Below are 17,738 nucleotides of genomic sequence, written 5' to 3' on the forward strand. Positions count from 1 at the left end.
TGCCTTCTTATAAGTGTAAATCTGATTCAGACTTGGAAACAGAACTATCTTGTCTTGTGGTTGGACACTGACTATTAACCTAGGTTCACAGGTTTCATCCCCTGCCTCATTACTGAAAATACTAGAAGGGGATGTCAGCAGGACTATACACTAGTATGCTTTAAAAAACCAGGGAAGTTCTAACCAGGGTAACATTTTGTCAGTGGCTTCACAGCCTAACATGACAGATTCTCCGACTGCATAGGGCCGGTGCCAATGGATAGTCCATTGGGGTTGTACCCCATTAATTATGCGGAATCACTTTCGGAAAAAAAACGCCATTAAACATTACATTAAAGTGACTCACCTTGGTCTGCCACAAGGGGAAGACTTTTGAGAAGACTTTAATGGCAAAGTGGGCCTTAGCTATCTGGTTGCGGGATTTCTTCTGTTTCCGCGAGTTTCTGTACAGAATCAGGCTCAGCAGGGCCTTGTGTTGTAGAACTTGGTCCTGAGGAAAACAACAAAATGTTGCAAACATCATAACATTATTCTGATTGAAATATTTAAACAATTTCAAACGATTATTTTTTTCTCTTAATATCAAACTTATTCAGAATATTCAAACAAGACCTAAATACCATTCTGAATAAAAGTCACTCTAAATACTGTCATAACTCAGTCTGGTATTTCCACATTTATTAATAACATGATTATCGTCATCTCATTCTACAAAACAAGAGCTGTCACAGTATGTGACGAATGCCCCCGATTGTGACATTGACCTATGAACAAGGTCAGTACATGAAAAGTTGATCTTGCCTTTACATGTCAAATACATATGGCAAGTAATTTTAAATTGCCTCTAAACATAAAAAAATACCACCCATAGTTGACAACCGACACTGTTATGTCCTTATATATGCAGCATTCCATTGTGAATAAACACCCAAGTGTGACCTTGACCTTTGAGATAGGGACACGGGTCTGTCATGCGACACGTCGTCTTGGTATGTGGAACACATGTGGCAAGTTATTTTAAAATCTGTCCATACAAGGGAAAGTTACAGCCCGGACACGACAACCTATACTCTATGTCCAATATGCAGCACTCCATTGTGAATAAAGACTAAGTGTGACCTTGACCTTTGAGGTAGGGGCACGGGTCTTGCACGCGACACGTCGTCTTGGTATGTGGAACACATGTGGCAAGTTATTTTAAAATCTGTCCATACAAGGGAAAGTTACAGCCCGGACACGAGTTATTGAGCCGGAAGGACAGACAGACGGTGCAATTTTAATATGCCCACCTGCGGGGGCATAATTAATGATTTATGCAAAGACAAAAGTAACTTTAAAGCCCTAACGTACATAATGTTGCTTGGCAAGTCTCATTTCTCTAAATGAGTGAAGCCAGGAACCAAAATACTGCTTCACTGCAAGCTTCTCTTGCACACTGGTCATCTGTGTTGTCAGGTGCTTGAACTCGCGTTGTCGAGAAGTAAACTCGCGCCATTGGTCGAACATGATGGCCACTGGCCAATGGCGTAGTCGGTGAACAACAGTGACAACGATTTCCTGGAATTGAGGAAGTTAATACCTTATTGTGTAGTGGAAAAAACAAAATTATTTTCCTCTAACTTTAGTTCACCCTAACAATACATTAATTTGTGATGAGTAATCCTCCTTCTTTTATCCACCATGCCTTAAATTTAATTACTGTCCGACTTGTTCTCAATAATAAAAGCCAGTTTCATGTTGCCTTACCTCAGTACAATGCCTGTAAAATGCTAAATTGACTTTTCCGGGTACTTTTTTTTTATCTTCGCTTATAATTTACTCACCCTCCTGCTCTCTGTTTTGACAGCCTGTTCCATCTCAAACCGGGCGTCCAGGAAGCTAGAACTGATGATACTGCCTGCCTCAAACTCTAGGGACTGAGCCAGACTGAGTTTGCTTAGTGAAGGAGAACACAGTCTGAGAATAGAAACAGAGGTGATACTAAACCTATGAATAAGGGCCTGCATTTTCATAAAAAAAAAATATCAAATGTCTTCATTTTTTTCATAGTCAAATATATTTTGATTCCTTCAACACTTTTTGTTATTGTTTTAATTAGTTGTGTTTATAGTTGACTATAGTTTTCAACATATTCTAACTAATGATAAGACAATATTTGAAGTTTTTTTTTTTTAATGGTGACTGAAATTGATATGTTCAATGTTTTAAAGAATATATTTTTAAGATATGAACATAACACGAAACTATGTACCAGCATTATTTCAGCATAAGTTAGGTTTTGTTTAAAACCATTGAAGATTGAAATAAGATATAGACGATGCTAAACATGTTTCAAGTCCCAAGAATTAATAACATTCTGTCTACATACTTCCTGAGTGGTGTGTGTATGGAAGAACTGTGTTTTGGTGTAACAGGGGTCCTGGGGGTTCGAGGAGTGGTCGGGTATGAACCCACCGACCTCGGGGTCAATGCAAGATCGAGGTCATCAAGTCCATTCTCAAAGTCATCTTCATAATTGTCTGGAAATAAGTACATTTATCCATGAATAAAAGGGGTATATTCAGATTTGGATGGTTTGTTTGAATTTATATTATAATTAGAAATAAGCAAATAAATCAAGTTTTAATAAGGCCTCTTGAAAACTTCTCAGTACCCAATTATCTACTAGCAAAAAGTGCAGACAAAAATATTAACTTTTTTTAAGCACATTCAAACAGTACCCAACAGTTTTCAAAACACTAACCATTCAAATGCTAACTTTTTTCAAGGATGGGTTTATATGTTACATAATAATCAATCTTCGAGTACATCTGTCTACCATGATCTATGTTTAATGGATAAGGTGCTGGATGGCAGAAAGGAGCTTGATCCCTGCAGCCATATTTTGTTTTTATTATTATATTTATAGAAGAAACCGTTAAATCCTTACGTGTCACCAATTAGTTGTTATACAGAAATGTTTATGTTTGATTGCATGAGGAAAGCTTATAGTGCCCCTTTCAAGTTAATTGTTTGCTGTTTATTGAATGATGTACATTACTCACTCATTTTTATACATGTACATGCGAAATGTATTGGTAACTTAGAACATATGCCATTTTCACCAATGTAACTTACAGATTAACATTGTATATTCACATTATTCTACTTCTTTTATACCTTGTTGACACCTTAAACACCTTTTGTTACCTGCCTTGAAATTAAACACAAACCAGTTCTTACCTCCCTTGCCTTCAGCATCAATCATCTCCCCTTGACTACTCTCCTCCTTAAGTAGACCAATGGCAGCCGCAAATCTTTCCACAGCTTCCTGTAGGGAATCCTTGGAATGCTGGTGCCAGGCTTGTAGGGCATGTTTGGCCAGGCGGCGCACTCTCAACTTCTCATTCTCTCTAAAATATAGTGAATGAGGAAGGTGAAATATGAAAAATTATTCTTGTAATTAAGCACATGTACTCAAATAAGACATCAGACCTTAGATCTGTGAGAATACATTATTGAATAATTTTAAAAAGATGCATTCAGATATTTTTTTAGTGTCTTTGTCTTCTTGACAGAACAGTTGATAACATATTTATTATAAATACATGAATCCTTGTAAAATTTGAGGTTTCTCAAAGGCAACTTATACTCTTCTGCCCTTAAGTTCTGTTCAGTATCCATTTTACATTTACTACATAATCTTTTTATGTAAGTTACATATGTCACATGGTCCTACCTAGCAACCAAAGTAGCCCTGAAGTGTCTTCTCCAGAAAGTAAATGACATTCTGACCATGTTTAACCTCACTGTGCCCTCAAGGTGTGATGTAACCTCCAGTTCTCTCCCTTGCTGCTTATACACAAACTCACGCCAGCGGGAGAAATACTCACGCAGTAGGGACATAACTGTCTCCTGGAAATGTAAGGAGGCATATTCAATTATTTCACTAGGACCAATTGCTTATAATGGAACAAAAAAAATAATTTCATGAAGAAATGCAAACTATAGGTACATAGCGCTAAAAATAATACATGAAATTAATTTATCATGATAAATTAATTAAGTTTGGTCACATATGACAACCCTAACTAATGTTATTCCGTGCCAACAATTTTTCTTTTTTTACTTACAGTGACCTTGACCCTAAGGTCCCCAAATACAATACCCATGAAAGGCTCCATAAACTCTTTCTATATACCAAGTTTGGTCGCAATATATCAACTCTGACTTAAGTTAATCAGTACCAACTATCTTTCTATTTTGAGTAACATTTTGTGAAAACCTGGTAAAAAAAGCTTTGTTAATAATATTTTACCATTTAAATTGGAAACATCTTTGTCACAGTTAATTCAACATACAAAAGGGGAAACAACTCATGACAGCCAACATGACTCATAATACCTACCCTTTCCATTTTCTGCATTTGTTTCTCCCTGACTTGTCTGCGGGCAAGCGTGCTCCAGTAAGTAAACTTTCTCCTGACCAGGTTTGTGTCATGAAAGTGTTTCACCTGATGTTTACGGCGGATCACATGATGCCAGGCGTGCAGACATCGGCTCATCTGTCTTTGTTCACACGTCTGCCTCACCCTCTTCTCAACCTGATGAGCCTCATATTGGCGTCTGAAAAGTCGGATTTAAGTTTAAACTTAACAATAGATTTAAAGGATTGTGAAATGAGTAATTACAGCCTTATATCAAACTAACACAATGTGATGTGTGAGGGGGATATTGTGCAGAAAAATCCAAATTATATGGCTTTTGGGACCCCTGACATAGCTGTCATGTGCCCAGGCCAGGAAACAAGAGCAACATCATATCAAACTAACACAATGTGATGTGTGAGGGGGGTATTGTGCAGAAAAATCCAAATTATATGGCCTTGGGGACCCCTGACATAGCTGTCATGTGCCCAGGCCAGGAAACAAGAGCAACATCATATCAAACTAACACAATGTGATGTGTGAGGGGGGTATTGTGCAGTGGAAAGCACCCAGAAGAAACAAGATTATATGGCTTGGGGGACCCCCTACATAACTGACATGTGCCCAGGCCAGGAAACAAAAGCAAGTCTTAATAAGAAATACTTGAAACCATTAATTTAAAGAAGAATTTCAGATGAAAAGGTTGCTTTTTGCACGGTCAGTTGCATCACAAACAGTAAGAAGAACCTTGAAATGGATATAAATGACTTTGGAAACAATTTCGAAAAGGGTCTTAGCCCCTGTAACTGCTTTGGGCATAAATCCCTCATACTAAACCAACCCATGGCTATTTTTCTTGATTGACAATTATCAGCTGTTAGAACCCGTGATAGTTACTCAGCTAGGTAATTATACACTGTTAAGTTTACCCAATTTATTCTAATTTGTTTTGATCTGTAGTATTAAGAATTGTCTCATTAACATTTCTACATTTGTTATGTTACCTCCAAGCCGTGAATTTGTTCCTAAGCAGCACAGTGGTGACTTGTTCTTGACTCTTGAGACATTCGGCCTTGTGTACAACGTATTGTCGCCAGCCAGTGAAACAACTATAAAGAGAAAGGAATACTGAGGGGCAAATATTTAAAGTCATATAATCTTTGCAATTTAAAATTTATTGTTATGGATTGAAAATAATTACTAAAGGGATAAATCTCAATGCAAACGTCTGTGTGAGTTGAATATAGAAACACTTTTAATTAAACTCAAAATTTTCTGATTCTGTTAAGAAAATACTAATGTCACCACAATTGAATAGTAAATATTGTCTTTAAAGATGCAGATTATATATAAATTAAGTTGTTACGTATTTAGCCAATCAATCAAGCTCCATACTCAGTGACAAGCCTTTGCCTGTAGCGTAGCACCATGGGTTTGATGAGCACCAGTTGTCTTGTGAGGCCCCGCCATGTGTCAAACCTTATCCTCAACTGGGACAGGTCCAGTCTGGCACGCACTTCTAATGCTTCACGCTTCTCATCTTCAATGAGGCCATACCGAACACGCCACTTGCCGAAATACACTGTAAATGTAAGAAAAAGCAATGTGAGGTGAAGCCCCTTTCAGGGTCAAACCTAAATCTCAATTGTGGGACAGTGCAGTGCAAACTATCAGGACCTCCATTTGAATCTTACAAGAGCTAATACCCCATGCATTGCTTGCCATGATACACTGTAAACATTAAAATAATATTCCAGGGAACTAATGAAGTCTGGCATGCACTTTAGGGCCTCCTATTTTTCATCTTCAATCAGATTGCAGTGTACTAAACTCAACAACTTTAAAATTACGCTGCAATCAAATGAGATGAACTCTTGTGATGTAAGATGCTCTAATGATTGTATTGAGCCATGACCGAAAAATGGGATAGGCCATCCTACACCTACAACAAGCAACATGTACAAGATGGGTGGAAGCATAACTCAGTAATCTAGTAATATTGATATTAAACCAATGGCACAAGGCACATGCAATATTGAATATCACACCAAATATGGAATCAAGATTAACATACCAGCTAGAGTTTGGAGCTGTCTGTCCGGTTCGGAGTCAATAAGCAACCTGGCAAGATTGCGTCTGTGGCACAAGTCCCGCCAAATGTCTGCAGCTTTCCTGGAATTGCAAAAGCTTTTATTTGAAAAATTCTTAACCAAGACCTGTAATGCAGGCAACATTAGTCTACTTTTTCAGATGTTTTTAACAACAGCACTATGGTATAGTATAGTTGCATGTTAACCATTTTGTCAAGCACAATGTTAAGCTATATATTGTCCTTTTTAGAATAACATGTACTTCTGATATTTCAAAAAAGCAGAAAATCAGTAACCTTGAAGATGTCAGTTTTTAGGTGCAGAATGTAACATACATATTTTGTCTATTTTTTCAATCCATTGATATAAATACCATTTGCAACTGGCACAAATGTCCCTAAACTTTCACCTCAAGATTGCTATGTTTGACGAAACAAAGAGAAAGAATTTTGAAAAACTCACATGCTTTTTATCCACCATTGTCAATAAACAATAAGAAAAAATAGGACTGGTGTATAATTATATATATTTCCCTACCTGGCACAGGCATTTGACCAGAGCTGCTGTGCTTTCTTCTCGTCACATCTAACCCTGAACTTTGACCTCCAGATGTTAAGGTATCGTCGCTCTGTGTCAAGGCTTGTCTTGCGTACATGCAGCAGGAGGCGCTTTCTGGAACGAGCAAACAGCATTATCTATCTCACATACCACTGAGATCAAACATGAGCACTGAGTCGATTTTACCCAGTTGACCAAAGGCATAACTAATCAAAGGGCATAACTGATCAAATCGTGTGTAAAGAGTCTTTAATTTGCTTCTCATAAGACTCACTCTTTAAGAGCATGTATACCACATTTCATTAGAAAATCTGTGTTTCCTGAGACTAACATAAAAGATTTAAATGCTGACTTTGTTCTTAATAAGAAAGTTAATACACAAAGTATGTGTCTTACCGTAGCCTCTTCTGATATCCGGTGTACCATCGCCACAGATCAAACACGTGTCTCTGTAACACAGAGTGGATGCACTCCACCGCAGCAGCCCGACGCTTCTTCATCACAAGAACAAACTCGAACCAGTGCTAGAAAAGAGATATGAAGTAAAGTAAATACTATTGATTGTTTTATATTTTTTGTTATTTCTCTGATATTAATTTTAAACCTAGTGAAGATTTCAATTTAATGTTGCTTGTGATTAAATAATGGCGTCGAATATGTCCCGATTTCTAGATTGGCTCAAACCAAATAACCTAAGTGGAACTTGATCTGTTTTTTTTTATGATGATAAAAATTGTCTGGTTGCCAAATTATGGCAAACACTAAGGGGCCATAATATCATTAAAAATATATTCTAACCAAAGTCGAATTTGACCTGGATTTTATGGGGTTTGAAATGTGTACCCCAAAATAAATTTAAATCTGTAAACCCTTCGTGAGTTTCTGCCTGGAAACAGAATTTTTTCGCAAATATTAGGTCTAGAAGGGGCCATAACTCCATCAAAATTTCGAAGTTTGTAACCAAAGTCAAACCTAACCTGTATTTTAAAGTTGTAAACATGTTTACAATGATTATTCATATCTTACGACCATTTCATGAGTTAACCATAAAAAAAACATGCTGACTGACTAATGAAATGACAAACTCACTCCAATACCCCCATCCCCTTAACATTTTTTTGTTGGGATGATTTGAATATTGTACAGTCTGTTTCATGGATAAAAGTTGATTCACCTGGTTAACATTATGAGAGGCAATGTGCCTGATCACTTATTTATTAGCTTTAACTAAAAAATAATCTTTTTATCTTTATAACATACATTAAATGCTAGAAAATGCCTCTCCATAACAATTTTAATGCAGACAGTTATAAGTATTGTGTAACCTGGAAAGTGTGTGCCATGACCCTGTGTCGACGGTATGTATCCACTTCCTCTCTGCGATGGACAAGATCTGTGTATCTCTCACGCCACAGAATGAACGCATCCCTGTGGAGAAAAGGTATACATCAGATATTGAAAAATCATCCTTTCAACTAGTGAGTTAATTATGCCATTTACAATATACCCGGGCGGTACTCATACAATGTACATATATAGCTGAGAAGAGTTAAACTGAGTGCAGGCCCCAATTTCTCGAAACTTCTTAAGTCCCTTATAACAGGATTAAGCTAAGCTCACTATTTTTGTTTTTCAATAATTTGCGTTATATTTACTTCTTTAAGAGTTTTTCTACTTAAAATAGGAATTATCTTTATGATAATCACAATAAACCATTTTTGAATTATCAAAATTCAATTTAAGTATGTATTTTGGCTAATTGAAATAAGCTACTTAAGCGTGTTTAGCTTAAGAAGTTTCGAGAAATTGGGGCCAGAACTTCAGTTTGTGCAACTCCAAATAATGAAATAACTTCGCAGGACATTTAAACTCTAAATAATATTTCAGGAATATACTAGTAGAAATATTTTTATTTACACATTAAGGCATTTCGTACAGTGACATTCTTGTGTAATATTGCAATTTAATCAATGATACAATGATTTTCAGACCGTGTAACTAAGATGTTTCACTAACTAGCTCACCTTAGCATGTTGTTGTTATACAGCGCACAAGCCCTGTTTGTGAGGAGCCCATCCCTCCAGGCCGAAAAGTGAGCCCTGAGTGTTGACCTTTCCCAGTGGGCTTCAGCGACCAGAAGGTCATTCTGCCGCTCCGTATGGCTAACCTGGGCTCCCTCTCGCCATGCCCGCATAGCAAACCTTAGCTGACTACCCCTAGGGATAGAGATACAGTTCCAATGTAAATGATAACCATAAAAACACTGGTAAATATCTATTGTTACAAGGAATTAGGCAGTTTTAGGACAGGCCCTCATTGTGGATTTATCAAGATTCCTTTTTAAAATCGATGGTCACAGCTTACTTCAATTGACTTTAAAACAAATTTTACCAGAAATATTTTATCAGGACCTCATGAAGTGTTCCAAAAGCATGATAATGGACTTGCCATAAGTGTGATCATGCCTTGCCACAAACATGATCACGGACTTGCCACAAGCATGATCATGGACTTGCCACAAGCATGATCACGGACTCGCCACAAGCATGATCATGGACTTGCCACAATCATGATCATGGGCTTGCCACAAGCATGATCATGGACTTGCCACAAGCATGATCACGGACTTGCCACAAGCATGATCACAGACTTGCCACAATTATGATCATGTACTTGCCATAAGTGTGATCATGGACTTGCAATAAGTGTGATCATGGACTTGCCACAAGCATGATCATGAACTTGCCACAAGCATGATCATGGACTTGCCACAAGCATGATCACAGACTTGCCACAATTATGATCATGTACTTGCCATAAGTGTGATCACATACTTGCCACAAACATGATCATGTACTTGCCATAAGTGTGATCATGGACTTGCTATAAGTGTGATCACATACTTGCCACAAATATTATCATGGACTTGCCATAAGTGTGATCATGGACTTGCCATAAGTGTGATCATGGACTTGCCACAAGCATGATCACGGACTTGCCACAAGCATGATCACAGACTTGCCACAATTATGATCATGTACTTGCCATAAGTGTGATCATGGACTTGCAATAAGTGTGATCATGGACTTGCCACAAGCATGATCATGAACTTGCCACAAGCATGATCATGGACTTGCCACAAGCATGATCACAGACTTGCCACAATTATGATCATGTACTTGCCATAAGTGTGATCACATACTTGCCACAAACATGATCATGTACTTGCCATAAGTGTGATCATGGACTTGCTATAAGTGTGATCACATACTTGCCACAAATATGATCATGGACTTGCCATAAGTGTGATCATGGACTTGCCATAAGTGTGATCATGGACTTGCCACAAGCATGATCAAGGACTTGCCACAAGCATGATCATGGACTTGCAACAAGAATGATCATGGGCTTGCCACAATCATGATCATGGACTTGCCACAAACATGATCATGGACTTGCTATAAGTGTAATCATGGACTTGCAATAAGTGTGATCATGTACTTGCCATAAGTGTGATCATGGACTTGCCACAAGCATGATCATTGGCTTGCCACACGCATGATCATGGACTTGCAATAAGTGTGATCATGGACTTGCCACAAGCATGATCATGGACTTGCCACACGCATGATCATGGCCTTGCCACAAGCATGATCACGGACTTGCACAAGCATGATCAGAGACTTGCCACAAGCATGATCATTGACTTGCCACAAACATGATCAGAGACTTGCCACAAGCATGATCACAGACTTGCCACAATTATGATCATGTACTTGCCATAAGTGTGATCATGGACTTGCAATAAGTGTGATCATGGACTTGCCACAAGCATGATCATGAACTTGCCACAAGCATGATCAAGGACTTGCCACAAGCATGATCACAGACTTGCCACAATTATGATCATGTACTTGCCATAAGTGTGATCACATACTTGCCACAAACATGATCATGTACTTGCCATAAGTGTGATCATGGACTTGCTATAAGTGTGATCACATACTTGCCACAAATATGATCATGGACTTGCCATAAGTGTGATCATGGACTTGCCATAAGTGTGATCATGGACTTGCCACAAGCATGATCAAGGACTTGCCACAAGCATGATCATGGACTTGCAACAAGAATGATCATGGGCTTGCCACAATCATGATCATGGACTTGCCACAAACATGATCATGGACTTGCTATAAGTGTAATCATGGACTTGCAATAAGTGTGATCATGTACTTGCCATAAGTGTGATCATGGACTTGCCACAAGCATGATCATTGGCTTGCCACACGCATGATCATGGACTTGCAATAAGTGTGATCATGGACTTGCCACAAGCATGATCATGGACTTGCCACACGCATGATCATGGCCTTGCCACAAGCATGATCACGGACTTGCACAAGCATGATCAGAGACTTGCCACAAGCATGATCATTGACTTGCCACAAACATGATCAGAGACTTGCCACAAGCATGATCATTGACTTGCCACAAGCATGGTCATGGCTTTGCCACAAGTGTGATCATGGACTTGCCATAAGTGTGATCATGGACTTGCCACAAGCATGATCACAGACTTGCCACAAACATGATCACGGACTCGCCACAAGCATGATCATGGACTCGCCACAAGCATGATCATGGACTTGCCACAATCATGATCATGGACTTGCCATAAGCATGATCACGGACTTGCCACAAACATGATCATAGACTTGCCATGCATGATCAAGGACTAGCCATAAGCTTGATCATGGACATGCCACAAGCATGATCACGGATTAGCCACAAACATGATCATGGACTTGCCACAAGCATGATCATGGACTTTGTGTATCTACCTGTGGATACACAATTTCCATTAGCTATAGGAGGAAACCCAATTTCTGGGAACTTTCAGGGAACTTTGTCTTTATTAAGTGGACTTGACAAAAGGCACAGGTGTAGCTTATGATTTGCATGGTCATAAAAGCTGCTGAAAATGTCTATTGACTTAACTCTAGCAGAGTAAATTCTCTCATTAAGGCCAAATACAATATTTACAAACGAATGACATGTTCTATTTGAACAAAGCTTTAATTAATGAAACTGATGTATATATTTTTTCTAAAGTCCTGATGAAAATCCATAAGTTATTTTTCTTGCTATGCTTACCTATTAAAGGACTGGGCTATGGAAAACTTGGCAAACTCCGCCTTCATACATGTGAACATCTTCCTCTGAAGAGTCATCCTGAACAGCTCTCTGCAATTGTGCATATCACCAAATCAACATATTCTTATCTATCAAACAGTTCAAGACATGTCTGACAGACGGACAGACAGACAGGCAGATAATTACTTTATGGCACCAAATACAAAATTTGCAGGACTGTCATGATAACACTTTTTTCAGACAGGCCTTAGTTGTTCCATGGAATTTATTGGTTAATAAACATAGTCCAATGAAAAAATATTCAATACACTATAAGAGACCTCTGTATGTTCATTCAATACTATACACATAATACATACTGTCCGAGGGCATCCCTGGTCTTTTTCTCCACAGAAGTGATGGTGTAACATCGCCACCCAAACCAGCCCTGGGAGAGAACTACAAGTCTGGAGAAAAAAAAGTGGCTGTGTTATTTATTGTCGGTGTACTTGAGTACGAATTCTTGGTTGCCTGATTTCAGATTAAATCAAATGTCAGTCGGAGCTGCGTTACTTAATGATAAAAAATATCAAGTAAAATGACCCAAAACTGGTATGTATCATGTGTTTCCGGTACGAATAGAAAAATCCGACCCGAGGGCACTTGGTAAGCCGGTAATGAGGCTTGCTGAGTTACCGGCCACGCAGCGTGCTCGAGGGTAGGATTTTTCGATCCGGACCGGAAAAACATGATTGATATTTTTTCTTGCATATCTAAATTTATCAATTTGTGGAAAAATGACGTAGAAAACGAACTTTTGTACAATTGCACCAAAAAGCGCGTGCGACGTTGTTTACTGACGTCATAGAGCGCAGTAATTTTAAATAACGATTATTTAATTTTCAATTTCAATTAAAAGTCTTGCTAACATATATATTTGATTGCACTTTATTGAAATGGCATAATATATTTTTCATAAACCATACAATAAATGAAATAAGAAGTGGCGCGTTGTTGCGCGTGACTCATCTTACATGGGGTATGTTAGATGGGTTTTTCCAGCACTGGTCACATGACCGGAAACACACGTTCGGTATGCAAGAAAATTGTGTGCAATCCCAGCAATGTGCTATATCAAAACTACATGTAAGACACTGCAGGGATAAACATATTGGAGGAATAAAGAATACAATCGTTGCAATCAATAAATTAATTATGAAACACATATGCAATCTTTAACCACCTTATACCAACATTTTCAGCCATGTATTGTTGTTCTCCTGTGTAGTTAGTAAACCCTAAATAATGGAATGTCTTTATGGTCATGTGACATATTACACCAACCATGTTTGTTGTTTGTCAAATTACCCAAAACATCAATGCCATTTGTTGTGTGGCATGTCTGTCCTTGTATTACCAAACCCACCTGTGATGTTTGTTATGTGTCACATAACTCTGCCAACCTCACATTACTCCATTCCCCTGTGATGTCTGTTGTGTTACATTACCCTCTCATCTCATATTACCCCACCCACCAGAGATGTCTGTTGTATTTCATATTTCACTGCCGAGCTCACATTACCCCATCCACCTGTAATTTGTATCAGCTCTAGATTTCTTAGGTCATGTCTGGCAGATTTTACTACGAACTTGTCATGTGACATGCATTTATTTCCCTACCAACACACAATGTATATAATGTTTGTCAAACATCACATTTCCCATACCACTTCACATTACCCCATCCACCCACGATGTCTGTCATACAGCACATTACCCCACCCACCTATGATGTCGGTCAGCCCTATGCTCCTTTAGACGTGTTTGGTAGTTTTCCCACCAGTCCTGGAACATTCGGCCCTTCAGCTTCATGTTTGTCTGGTTTCGCAGCATTCGTATCCTTTAACACAGGAATAATATGTTATTTCAGCTTTTGGTGAACTTGAATTTCCCTACTACATGTTTTTCACCTTATTTTAAGCAACATATTTATGTTAACAAGGATGTATGTCTATGCCATAGTGAGATAAACAATGAATAAAGCTAGCAGAACGAATGCATGAATAATGCTCTAAATTTCCTACAATATCTACTACATACTACATACTAATCAATATAATAGCAGTATAAAGGGTATAAAGTAAGAAATTGCTCATAACAAACTCACACAAATAAGTTTTAACAAAACAAAAGTAGTCATATGGAACTGACACATTCTACTATAGCCCATTTATGTTTTGTTTAACTTTCAAAATTTGATAGGGCAAATCACGATGCTATGTTGCCAGTGCTATTTTATAACTTGCCTTGTGGAATATCAGGGTATAATTTATCAAAGAACGTAGAAAGTGTCAGTTCCTGGATGAAAATGTTCAAACGATAAGAAGCAAACTGCGCCACCACCAACATCCTGAAGACTTTTGCAAACAAAACAACATTTTTCAAATGAGATTTATTGTTTTTGACAGTAACCATGCTTTGACATTAGGAATTCCTCATTACCACAATACATTTTGGTGTCACTGTGCAGACAATGCTTGACCAATCACAAGATGAAACACAAATGACAACCAATGAAATTGTTCAATACAATAACCAATCAAAGAGCTTGTTGTAGTTTACCTCTGTATCGGTGTGATTGGTAAGTCTTCAAGCCTTTTAAAAATCAACAACAATTAATTATATCTTCGTAACTACATTTTATATTTCACTTTATTTCTAAATTGTGTTTAAAACACATAATAATGATGTGTTCAACCAAAAACATGAGGATAAGACTACTGCAGTTTGGAAAAGGGAAATATAACATGGTGTTATTAAAGTTTTCTATCCTACATGTACATGAACACTCTGAATATTTTTATTTTTATAAACATTTCTGACTAAATTCTAAATAATGTTGAGGTACAATTCTAATGAGATATTAACATCCACTTTTTGGGAAGTTTTAACAGCAAAAGACAGAATTTGAAAATCACTTAATATTCTGATTTTGATTGCTTATCTAGGTTACTATGGGAATAATGTCACTTCCTGCTACATGTGTGGTTTGGTTCACTGAAGTATCACATTTAGACAGTGTATATCACTTTCTATTGCATATCAAAGACAACCTTATGAAATCCTCTCGACCAATGAAATGGGTGTAAACCTACTAAGCATACAATAATATCTTATATTTACTGGCAGAACAAACTGTTGACCTCAGCTGGACCTTGGTCATTAATCGAATCAAATAATCAATCAAAATTTCAGACTTTTTAAAATCTTTCACATGTTAATACTAGATAAGAATTTGAACATTTTAATAGTCTATGAAAGAAAGTTACATGTCAGAAAAACTGAATATGGTTTGACATTAAATACAAAGAAATAAATTTTACATTCAGAAAAAATAATTATCTGTCACATCTATTATAAAAAAAATAAAACATAATAAGCCACAAGCATCAAAACTCTGGTCACAATATTATTAAAACAATTATTGTGCAATAAATTTATTTCTTTGTTAGGAAAATACCAAACACATTTACTTTGAGTTTGATCTGAAATAGAAGTCAGAAAGGGGTCACCATGGAGTTATTTTTAAACAGGGTGCGTTATGAAGGAAAGAGATGGTGATTAGAATTCAAGTCAACAAAACACTTCAAAATGGACAATGGCAAAATTGTTAGCCACAAGACAATGAGAAATGAAAAGATGAGCAATGAATTGATTGAAATGCTGAATTCTGAATTGAAGATCAGATAGTATGCCTGAGTATAGCAAGAGTACCGTAAGTGGTTGCCAACACTTTTGCCCGTAAAATCAATAGGGTTCATCTACTGGTCAGGACAAGCCTCCATGTCAAGTTTGATGACCATAGGTCCAAGCATTGTTAAGTTATCACTCATACAAGTTTTGACAACCTTTTTCCCGTTTAAGATCACTGTGACCTTGACCTTTGACCCGATGGCCCCTAAAATCTGTAGGGGTCATCTACTGGTCTGGCCCAACCTTCATGTCAAGTTTTCACTTGGACAAGCTTTGGTTTACCAACGGACCGACCGACTGACCGACCGACATGTGCAAAGGAATATACCCCCTCTTCTTCAATGTGGGGGCATAATTATATCAATATAACAAGAGTGCTGCTGAGTGAACGCCTATGCGACAATTATTAATGTCAGAGTTATGGGCCTTGCCATACATGTGCATATTATCTTTGGAAACATGTCTACCAAGTTTCATTTGAATATCTTGAATGTTTCTTATACGTTAAGAAAAAGGAAAAGATTTTGAACTTCAACATTGATGACGTTGAAAACACAGACAACACCAAAGCTTTAACAATACCATAATTGTCTAAGAACAGACAAACTATAATAAATATTATAAGCTCCAAATAATTTGATATGAGACACACTGTCATGATGGAATGCAGGGAAATGTAAAAACAATGACGATGATGTAGGGGGCCAGGGCCAGTTGCAATAGTGGTTTCTGAACTTACTCCGATATGGTCATGTAATTCTTGTTTCTCCTGCTATTGATTATATTGACAATTTTGTACACACCATTACATAACAGCGTAAGAAACACAAGTATTTCAAACTGATAAATAGTTCAATATCATACCAGTACTAAAACAATACACATAAAAGCTAACATTGTAATTAATAAAGGCATTTGAATAATGAGTAATGTTTTCAGCGAAACTTCAAACTACTTGAAAATTCATCTAAAATATTGAATCGGTAAAGTAATATATTTTTTAAATAGCCAATACCAAACTATTCCAAATCATCTCCTATTAAACATATATAATTAAACCCCCCTTATTTACTGATAAGCCATATAATCTGCAAAAAAACATTCTTTCTAGTAAAGCTAATAGCTGATAAATCAATCTTGCTTTTGCTGATGACAAAACTGTCACTTCTACCAATGAATGTCTTATATAAGGCCAATAAATTTCCAATTGAAACGATAACACAGACCAGGTATGCAACCAGGTATACAATATAAACCATACATGTTTACTAGACTTCAATACAATCTGTCGTTCATGAAAGGTAACATACTTCTGTGCCTCCTTGGTGAATTGTCTCCAGCGTAGGAAAGCCTGCTGTAGTCTCAATCGACGGTTCTCTAGAGCCCGATCTCGCCACTAAAAAACATGGGAAAGGGCTTTGTCAAGTTTGAGTACGCCTTATATATTACAGACTTAATACAATCAGCATTTTTTTAGTTTCTCCAGTGTATGAAGGCTTGAAGGCTCAGGAAATATTTCGCCTTTTTATACATGGAATGAATGCATTTCTGATTAAACTCTATTTCTTTCTTCTGCATAAATGTAGAAAGACTTGTTGTACAAACTGGTAATCTCAATTGTATTCATGCTCTGACCATTGAAAACAGATGTCTTCATCAGTTTTAAATAAGCCATAGCTATTTAAGGAGCAATTAAATGTTTTAAATCAGATATGCATTGTCTTGCAAATGTAAAAAAAAATGCATAAGTAAATTATTCAAAGCCTGTGAATGTTTAACATATAGATAAGTATGTA

General features: G+C 37.3%; 1 protein-coding gene across 6 annotated transcripts in view; it reads right to left on the bottom strand.

Annotated features, from left to right (window-relative positions):
• Nucleotides 1-17,738, bottom strand: part of LOC128246851 (uncharacterized) — a 52,779-nt gene that overhangs the window by 12,849 nt on the left and 22,192 nt on the right. For 4 of the 6 annotated variants that reach the window (XM_052965335.1, XM_052965337.1, XM_052965336.1 and 1 more), the window contains 20 exons: nucleotides 17,253-17,338; nucleotides 16,682-16,714; nucleotides 14,812-14,844; nucleotides 13,976-14,089; nucleotides 12,570-12,656; nucleotides 12,211-12,300; nucleotides 9,078-9,269; nucleotides 8,379-8,481; nucleotides 7,450-7,577; nucleotides 7,033-7,167; nucleotides 6,480-6,577; nucleotides 5,801-5,987; nucleotides 5,410-5,514; nucleotides 4,388-4,604; nucleotides 3,719-3,894; nucleotides 3,223-3,392; nucleotides 2,369-2,519; nucleotides 1,824-1,956; nucleotides 1,351-1,557; nucleotides 347-490 (listed from right to left, as the gene is read on the bottom strand). In XM_052965335.1, coding sequence (XP_052821295.1) covers nucleotides 347-490; nucleotides 1,351-1,557; nucleotides 1,824-1,956; nucleotides 2,369-2,519; nucleotides 3,223-3,392; nucleotides 3,719-3,894; nucleotides 4,388-4,604; nucleotides 5,410-5,514; nucleotides 5,801-5,987; nucleotides 6,480-6,577; nucleotides 7,033-7,167; nucleotides 7,450-7,577; nucleotides 8,379-8,481; nucleotides 9,078-9,269; nucleotides 12,211-12,300; nucleotides 12,570-12,656; nucleotides 13,976-14,089; nucleotides 14,812-14,844; nucleotides 16,682-16,714; nucleotides 17,253-17,338 — 2,589 coding nt within the window. The remainder of the gene's footprint in view (nucleotides 1-346; nucleotides 491-1,350; nucleotides 1,558-1,823; nucleotides 1,957-2,368; nucleotides 2,520-3,222; nucleotides 3,393-3,718; nucleotides 3,895-4,387; nucleotides 4,605-5,409; nucleotides 5,515-5,800; nucleotides 5,988-6,479; nucleotides 6,578-7,032; nucleotides 7,168-7,449; nucleotides 7,578-8,378; nucleotides 8,482-9,077; nucleotides 9,270-12,210; nucleotides 12,301-12,569; nucleotides 12,657-13,975; nucleotides 14,090-14,811; nucleotides 14,845-16,681; nucleotides 16,715-17,252; nucleotides 17,339-17,738) is intronic. The other 2 variants (XM_052965339.1, XM_052965340.1) reach the window with 2 other exon arrangements.

This window comes from Mya arenaria, chromosome 9 (assembly GCF_026914265.1).
Source record: "Mya arenaria isolate MELC-2E11 chromosome 9, ASM2691426v1".
Lineage (NCBI taxonomy): Eukaryota > Metazoa > Mollusca > Bivalvia > Myida > Myidae > Mya > Mya arenaria.